At 43.3% G+C, this 9,360-nt stretch overlaps 1 protein-coding gene across 1 annotated transcript in view; it reads left to right on the top strand.

Moving 5' to 3' along the window:
• Positions 1-9,360, top strand: part of SLC37A3 (solute carrier family 37 member 3) — a 66,565-nt gene that overhangs the window by 14,213 nt on the left and 42,992 nt on the right. Inside the window, exons 3-7 of the mRNA XM_019515401.1 lie at positions 654-768; positions 3,089-3,181; positions 5,380-5,463; positions 7,163-7,308; positions 8,107-8,203. Of these exons, the coding sequence (XP_019370946.1) occupies positions 654-768; positions 3,089-3,181; positions 5,380-5,463; positions 7,163-7,308; positions 8,107-8,203 (535 nt within the window). The remainder of the gene's footprint in view (positions 1-653; positions 769-3,088; positions 3,182-5,379; positions 5,464-7,162; positions 7,309-8,106; positions 8,204-9,360) is intronic.

Below are 9,360 nucleotides of genomic sequence, written 5' to 3'. Positions count from 1 at the left end.
GGTAATGAGAATGCCTTGTACTAAATTCTTTACAAGCAAAGAAGCAAGGCTGTAGAGATTGTGATGTCAGAGCTTCTAGTTTGTTGAGATAACTAAATGCGCAGGCACATCGTACTTGGTGTTGGATGTTGCTGTGAACAGTACTCCTGATGACGGACTGTCTGAACTGCGTTTTTCACTGCATACAGACTTAGGTTGCAAAATACCAGAAACCAGAAGTTGTTGAAGAACCAGTGTGGTGAGCAGCTTCCCAAAACTGGCATGAAGTAATGTCCAGATCCCACTACTGGGAAGAGCTCTAATGAGTGGTCTACCCAGCAGGAGCACTGTATGACTGCTAGGAGCTCTCTTCCCTTCTATATTCTTCAGCCAGTTTTCTAGGCAGAGGAAGAGTATAACTGGTGGATGTTTTACAGAAATGTGATGCTGATGACATTTACCCCTGGCTCTGGTATTCCTTCCTCATAAACAAAATTTAGGGTGTCCTGCAGTATATTAGGCCACTTCTTTTCCCCCTCCCTTTAATTTCCCCAACAATTAGAGCTTCATTTTTGTCTGGCCCTATGAAAGACTGTCTGTTGAATCTTGAGCCATTTTCCTTTTTTGTTCCAGTGATGGGCTGACAGCCTCTTTGTTTTCTTTCCCTTTGATAGTTACTCCCTGCTCCATGCTTCCAGAAAGACTTTCAGCAATGTCAAGGTCAGCATTTCTAGCCAGTGGACCCCTACTTTCCTCAACAGCACTGCCGTGGAACTCCAGCCATATGAGGTAAGGACAGGCAACTCTCTCTCTCCACCAGAGGTGCCTTTGACTAAAATGTTTGAAGCCTCAGGTGACTGATCACAGTCGTCCTCAACCTATAGACTGTGGGTCATCAGTGGTTAGCAGAGTCTTTCCCAGTGGCCCATTAAAGGAGCTTTCTGAGAAGTGACAGTTAAAATGTTAGAATGGGGGTGGTGTGTCTAGAGGAAAACTTTTGTACTGTAGCCAGTAGAATGAAAACAGGAAAAACCACTGTCTGTGGCACTGGGAGTTGCACCTCAGTCTGTTTGATTTGTTGCATCCGAGCTTTGGTGGTGTTAGTGGTGGGATTTTTCTTTTTTAGGCTGGCCAGCATTGGAGGGGAAGACGAACTGTCCCAAGATCCAACCTGTTTAATGTAGCAGCCATAATATTCTTTAATTGTGTGTCTAAACCTAGGCGCACACAGTTGTCCTGCTTTTTCAAAAGTGCTGAACAAACAGCAGTTCCCAATGTCTTTTTTATAGTAAAATCAGTGTGTGTTTCAACAGTATTTGGGCTTAGTAAATATACTGCACTTGCCTGCTTCCCTGTGCAAATGCTTATTTTCCCTGCCATGCTTATAGGCATCTCCCATTAATTTGAAACACTAGCAGAGAAAGATCCTTTTTGTGTTAGGAACACAGGATTGCCATGCTGTATCAGCCTGTCTCCAACTGTGGCTAGCTCTAGATGCTTCAGGATGATAAAACAGGGAGCCATACATTAATAACTTGTCCGCAGGGAAGTATTTTTTCCTAAATCCATTGGTGAAAGAGTGGCGTCTTCCAGACTTTTTATTCTTGCTATTGGCAGCTCGGACTGGCCTTGTTATTTATAGAAATAGCCAGTCCTTGAATGCTTGCCAAAAGAAGAAGTGCTGATACTTTTGTGTTTATAATGATTATAAACGGTAAACTTCTGATTTATTTACAGCTCTCTGGCTTACATATTTTTATGTGTATATAAATGTATTTATTTACATATGTTTATAAAGAGACTAGCACACATTGGTAGCTGTGAAACAAAGTAGTGTGATATAATATTGTATCTATTAATTAGAATTGAACCACTTTATTTATATGCTTAACTTTCTGTGAGAGGAGATAATACAATTATTGTGCTAGCAAAATAACATAGATCAGTGGCTTGAGGACTGCTTTGCTGATCAGATCACAGTCCATGTTCACAATTGCTCACAGATCACTATGCACCCTTCTCACACTTTTAATTGAGAAATAAGGGGTGGCACTATGCAGTGCGTGGCCAGGCTGCTTGGTTATGGTCTTTTGAACTGTCTGCCATGGTTTGGGGATTTACTGATCTAGAGGCTTCTAGTGACCTCCAGTGGCAGTAATTAGAGGTCTTCAGCCTTTTTTTAGGCATGTGGGGGTATATTACATTTTTGAAAAAACCTAATGAAATAGAATTGTTGGTAAGCTATAGCCTGGACAGATTTCATAAGCAGAGTAAGGGTAGGTATAACAAATACTTGGCTGGAAAGACTCCATGTACTGACCTGGCTAAAAGCAAAGAGATGGGAAATGCATTTGTTGTCATTACAGAGCAAATAAAGCGCCTGTCACATATCAGGCCTGATTGTGTATACACATTAAAAAGGAAAAGGTGCCCAGAAAGAGTATGACAGAGAAAAAAGTGCAGTTGATAAAGTGGAGTAAATGTCTCCTAGCACAGGAAATCCTACCCTTAAGCGTTAGTTAGTTAGTTTTTCTGATAAACTCTTTTTTTATCCTCCCAATCCATCCTGAAAGCTAACTGTTTTCAGCTTGTGGTCTATCACTGATGTAAGCTTTGGGATTACCATTTTCCTTCCTGGGTCAGATCGCACTGAAAATAAAATGAAATCCCCGTTTAAACACAAGCTAGCAATAAAGTCAGTCATTGAAATGCTTTGTCAACAGCACTTTCCCAAGAACAATAGCACTTTCCCTTTGCTTTTTTTTGTTTGTCTTTCCTCCATAGTTGTGGCCTGTCACTTATCAAGTTACTTGTTTAATTTTTAGATTGAAAGTTCCAGGAGAGATTGTATGCAAGGGAGCCTGTACTTCTGTGGCATGTTTCTCATTCCTGGTTTCTTCTCATGGGTTTTGGAAGGTAGTTGAGGTACCTAGAAGAAGGCATTGAGAGCTTTTTGCAATAGATAGTTTTGATTCAATCAGTCATGAAAATATTTTAACAGATAGGCTTTTGTATGTTTTGTATGTGAAGCAGATGAAATTGTATTGCTTAAGAACAAAGTAAAACCAGGCTCTTCAGAGATTCATGATGTGACCTGTTTCTTTTTTAGCTCTGGAACAGTAGCCATTTATTTTCTACTGCGGAAGAAGCCACTCTTTTCCTGGGGACTTTGGACACTATCTTTCTCTTTTCCTATGCTGTGGTGAGTAAAATATACTGGGGTGGAAATGGTGGGGGACGGTCACCTACTAAGTTTTTTTGTTCAGGTAAAAGAGGAGGGGAGGAGAAGATCTGCTGTCTAGGCATGGCTGATACTAATGATGTTAGAGTAGGGATTGGCTATCTACCACCCAGGAGCTGGATTCAGTCCAAAGGGCTTCTTTACTTGTGCTCCAGGGGGTGGCAGGGGTGGGGAGGCTCTATAATTAGAGTAGCTCTGAGAGCCAATTGAAAGTGCCCTCAGTGTCTTGTGGATTCAGTTTCCTGTGCTCTAAAATGGCAGCAGGGGTGCTTTAACTGAAGCTCATTTGAGGAGCTTTAGTTAAAGTGGCCCACTGCCAATTTGAAGCGCAGGGATGCTGAATACACAAGATGCAGTGTCTGCTGGAGCATGCTGATTAGTACACTCCCACCGACTTGACTAATCGAGTGTGCTTCAACATGCTTTAATTACAGCGTGTTGGAGCAGCAGCCTCACACGTCAGCAGGCACCCTAAGTGATATTTATTCAGCCCATGAAGTTGGGGTTTCAATGGTAATTTGGCAGGGGAGACTTGGCAGTGCAGGTGACAATTTGGTGGCAGAGAGAAGTGGCGGCCTCCTTTAGGACTGAGCTACCTTAATTGGGCCTCCCCTCCAGAAAGGTTTTTACATGGAATTTTGGGGTGGCTGTAATCCCCTCAAGCCTCCCACCCCAGCACTGCTTGTGCTCTGAGCACTACTCTGCTGCCTTTCCCTCACATGGCCTGGCTGCCAAGGGAAAGGCAGCAGAGCAGAGTGCCCTGAACAGGGGTGGTGCAGGTGGAGTTGGGGGGGGCTAGAGCCACCTCGAAATTCCCCACCTTTGCCCTGCACACAAATCGGCGGGGGGGGCCACATGCCCCCCATGCCTCCCTCAGGGGTGTGCGCGCAGTGGCGTGGAGCTGCTTCCCCTCCACGCCCCCTAGATGAACTGCCCCCTGGGGTATGGGCAGCTGTTGCCTCCTGAGTCAGGTCAGGCACTTGCCCCCTCCAGCATACAGTCAGTGACCAGGGTGGGAGGGTCCCACTGTGGCTGATCTTGCCGACCGGGGGAGTGGGGTTGTCACAGACCCACAAGTGGCAGCAGCATACTGCTGCCACTTCCAGGTGAGTGTGATTGGCCGCAGGGGGACCACTTCTCCTGGCACCCCTTTTCCCCAGCCAGCACTCTCAGGGGTGGGGTGGCACCAGCGCTCTTGCCTGCCTCCCTTGCCCAGGAACGCTTGCTCTCGGGGTGTATGTGCACCCCCTATGCATTGCCACTGCCACAGGGTCACATTCACCACCCTGGTTGGGCTGGGCAGTGCCTGCCCCCACCCCAAACCTAGCTCCTGTCCCACACCCTCACCATGGGGACCTTGATCTGTCTCCCACCACCCCATGCCCCTTCCCCCTCCTACTCCCCTTCCCCCCACACAGACTTAGCAGCCAGATGCTGCTTTCCAAGTTGCCAGGCTGCATTCCTGGCTGCGTACGTGCTGCAGTTGCGCGCTTGCGTGTGGCATTTATTGTGACATTATCGGACACAGGGCAAAAAAAGTCGATGGCTGATCATGTTTATTTTCCTTGTATTGGTGCCAGTCCGATATGCAGCCAATACATTGGTGCACCTCTACTTAACAACATTCCTTTGTCACATTTCTAATGTTGGGCAGATATCTTCAGTAGGGTTGGAGTGTCATTGCAGTTGTGATGTTCTAGGATGTTTGCAAGAGGCAAGGGCTTTTTGTGCTATCATGTTTTGGGCCAACCATAGGTAAAATAGATGTTGGATAAGCTTTTGAGCCCAGAAAGTCCTTGGCTCTTGCAAATATGCCTACCTTGAATTACCAGTAACATCCTGAATTAGAGCTGAACTTTCAGAAATCTTAGTTTTCACTGTTTTGGACACCAAAACCAGATTAACAGCATTACTTTTGTTCATAATTTGATCAGTGTCACTTCCTAGCTGTCTCAAATTAGTTCAGTGTGGCCAAATTTGGGTTGTAGACATTCAAGGGGGTTCTCTGTCAGTTCTTTCTCTTGACAGTAGGTTAGATTTATAAAAGTTTTCTTGTTTCGGGGTTGAAGCTTGATTTTCCCAGCATTCCTTTAACTCTTAAGGAAACACTTTAATACAAGTATAAATTTTGACTTTAACCTGCTGATTTGTGTTCTTAGGGTCTCTTTGTCAGTGGCATAGTTGGAGATCGCCTGAACTTACGCTGGGTTTTGTCTTTTGGCATGTGCTCCTCTGCACTGGTGGTAAGTTGGAAAATGCCTCTCTCCGGTCAGAACTTATTAATGTGAAACTCATATTTTTGGTTAGAATAGAATGACATTATTTCTGTGTCTTTGAACCTAAAGGTCTGAATATTTTTGACACCATGAATTTTTGTTTGAAATCTCTGAGGGTCTCTGGCCTAGGCCTAGTTTGTGTTGGCCATGAACAGACATGCTGTTTGTAGGACTCCAAGTGTCTTTGAAGTGTTCCAGGTAGTTGTAGCAGGTTTTTGTAGCTGAAGAAGCACTTCAAGAATCATCCTTATAAAAGAGAATGACTTTGAAGTGGTTCCTTGAAAGGTATGCATCCTCCTGTGGAGTGTAATAGAGGGTTGCTTGATCACTTGTCATTCTGCAGCGCTTTGATACCCTCACATTCTGAACAGAGGGCTAGGATCAAGAAAGCCAGTGAACATTTTCATGTGTGCTTGGCTGTTGTTGGGAACTTGTGGAGACCTTGGCTGGAGAGCACCAACACTGTATGCCTTTGTGGCCATTTTGAAGTCCTCCACGGTGTAGCCTCCAGACTTCTGCCTAGTGCTGAAGCACTCCAACTTGGATCGGGATTTGGCACATTTAAAATGCATGTCTGTCCATTATGGAGCTGCTGCTTTCAAAGCTGCAGCAGCTGGGGTTTGGGAACAGACACAACTGTGAGCAGGAGCTCTCTACTGTCAGAGTTGCATCAGCATATGAGGATTTGCTGTTATAGCTATGTTAGCTGTGAAGTGTAATCGTTTCATGCCCCTAGCCAACATAGCTGTGTCAACAGAACTTTATGTTGGTAAGACTAAAGACATCAGGAGTTGCTTGAGTTTTTGAGGGACAAATCTGGGCCTGCACTCTTCATTCTGTGCATCCTGAATGTTTTCCAAGTCTCTATGTAACTTTAAATGCTTGACGCTATAAATGTATGCTTTCCAAGCATCTTATTCAATGTTTTTAGGAAATGGTAACTAATAAACTGGTATTAAAGTGATCATTTTTTTTTCAGATGGAGGGGTGTGTGTGTGTAAAATATTTAAAAGGGAATATTTGTAAAGAACGGATGACTAGTTTAGTCTCAAGTTTCCATGCGTATGTAGTGAATGAATTTTATTTTGTCAAGATGTATTATTCAAAATATGCATTATGCCTCAGATTCATCCCAATACCTGGGAGACCAATTTCAGATGTATATATAATATTAATTCCTAGTGTTTTAATAATTTGACATCCAACTCTACTCTTTGCTGTTGAGCATTTGTGAAGGAAAGAATGGAAGTACTATTGGAAGGGGGGTTGTGTTTTTTTGCAAGTTTTTTGTGAGAGACATAGCAAGGTTTATGCATTGGTTAAGTAGAAATTACTAAAGCTAATGTATTAAAATATTGCTACAAATCTCTTGTACATCTTGTTTTGTGAATAACCTGCAGCCATAACTCTTTGGGCTGTGATCTTGTGACTAAGCTAGGTTCAGCACTGGACGGAGGTGCTTGGGGTGTTGCAGAAAGTACTGTTGGAGACGCAGCAGGTGGCGCTGTTGCCTCTAAATCTAATTTGAGGCACTGTGTCCTGTTTTTTTCTTTAATTTCCTCTCTTTCTCAGGGTTCAGGTAGGATTGGTTAGCCTTGATAGCTCCTATGCATCACAATCTAGTGGCAGCAACAGTTTTTTCTCCTCTTCCTTTCCCCTTCCACAGGTATTTTTGTTCGGTACTGTCACAGAATGGCTGCACTTCTACAACAAGTGGTTCTACTGCTGCTTATGGGTCCTGAATGGCTTGTTGCAGTCCACCGGCTGGCCCTGCGTTGTTGCTGTCATGGGAAACTGGTTTGGAAAAGCTGGGTACGTCATATTTCTCCTGTCAGTGGGTTAATCTTTACAGTTTTGATTGAAATTCCTAAACAGAAAATCTTTTTACAAATCAGGTTAGGGTTGCTAAGTGATAGTATTCTTACGCATGCAGCACCCAAGCAATAAAAAGCACATAGAAGAATAGTGAATGACCTACTTTTTAAACTGCCCTAATAATTACTGTTCATCTGATTATGAAATAATACGGAGTTCATTACACGATGATTAAATCTAACTTACGTTAGGTCAGAGTTAAGTTTGTTCTGTTGTGATGAAACGTGCTTTGTTACCAAATATTGCTCTGTATGTGCAAGCCAACATGTATGATTATGCATTTTGAACAAAGTTGCAGGATTTGTGTACAAGTAAATTGCACACATACATGAAAAATTGCACACCTAGGTTATTTGACATGTAACGTAGTAAGCTTCCAGACCTTAGAAGTTGTTTCAAAGCATGTAAAGTAAGCCGATATTAGGCAGTCCCAGGAGCTTAACAAGAACTTTGATCTGCTGTAATATCTGAACCTGTCATTTAGATATTGTCTAGGAGACCAGATCCAACCCAATGTCTAGTGTCCTGACATAGCTGGCCCAGACCCTAGTTTGACTTGTGCGCAACAGGATCTGACATATTGACTTAGTATATTGTACGCTGGTTATTTGGAATTTTAATTTAAAGCAGAGATTCTTTTGGATGCAAAGGAAAGGGAGATTCAGCCATTCTAACACTACCCTTTCCCCCCTTTTTTTTTTTTTTTTTTTATATCCTTTCTCATGGCTCACTCAGGAGGGGCTTTGTTTTTGGACTCTGGAGTGCCTGTGCATCGGTGGGGAACATTCTGGGAGCCTTCCTTGCCTCCTGTGTGCTGAAGTATGGCTATGAGGTGGGTTGTGCTGTGTGATTCCTACCTAGAGGCTTGTGTCTGCCTTAGTTATGCGGGAGGGGCTGGCTTGTTCAGAAATTTCATGCCTTGTCTGTGGTAACTGAACAGAACCAAAATGTTTTGACCCTCTTTCCTGTTAAGTGGTAGACAGACCAGGTATTCCTCTATTTCCCATCCCAACCCCAGGCGGACAGAGAGAGGAGTATCATATAAGTCGAGGTGCAGGGGGAGGATTCTTTCCCTTTAAAACTGCCTGTATTATGAACTATTGCCTTTCTGGCTTAGATGGGATAAAGTGCTTTTTGCAGCCAGATATAGTACAATTCTTTAGCTTACTGGCAGGTGGTGCTTTTGAAAAGTAGAGGCACTGATGCCTATCTGTCTCTGAGTGCTCATAGCACTAATCCAGGGAATTAGTAGTAAGGATTAGCTATTGATGTGACTTCTAGAAATACACCTGTACTATGGTATCATTAACATAGCGAGTGCTTTCTTTATAACCCCCTGTTCTCAGCCTCTCACAGCTTCCCAAACTATCCATCTTTTAGACTGGCATTGTCTACTTTCAACAAGAAGTTGAGTGTAAACAAATTTTTTCGAAAGTTTGACCCAAATCCCTTTGGCTATGTGTGAGTTGAGGAAGAATAGGAATACCTATTCTTTTTAAAGGGACTAGTGCCAAAAGTGGCTGGAACCTGCAACTTGGTTCTACTTGTGGAGTTTGCTTTTCTTTTTTGTGGGCATGGTATAGATACAGGGTTTAATTAAATGTAAACTCTCTTTGGACTCCTCAGTAAGCATACTGAGGATGTCAGGATGTTTTCCAGAGTCTCAGAAAGCTGTGCCTTCTCTGTGACATCTTAGTATATTTTACCTGCATATAGGTGCCATGTTTGAGAACAATAGTAATGTGTAGTAGAAACAAAACACCTTCCCTCACTACCAGCCATCTCTTGTGTCTAAAAATAATGCCTCTGTGTGGGCACAGTTACTGAGTTAGAAATTCATGCCTTGGTGTATATCTGTGGTTCTTGGTGTACTTGCCAATATTGAAATATATAGGGTAGGGCTTTGCAAAGCTTCGGTAGCTGACTCATAGAAGTAGGGTCGAAAGGAACCTTGTAGATCATCAGGTCTGACCCCCTGCCCTGGGCAGG

The sequence above is a fragment of the Gavialis gangeticus genome, unplaced genomic scaffold (genome assembly GCF_001723915.1).
Source record: "Gavialis gangeticus isolate Ggan-Ray unplaced genomic scaffold, GavGan_comp1, whole genome shotgun sequence".
Lineage (NCBI taxonomy): Eukaryota > Metazoa > Chordata > Crocodylia > Gavialidae > Gavialis > Gavialis gangeticus.
Note: the sequence above shows the minus strand (reverse complement) of the source record. Positions and strands in the feature narration are given on the sequence as shown.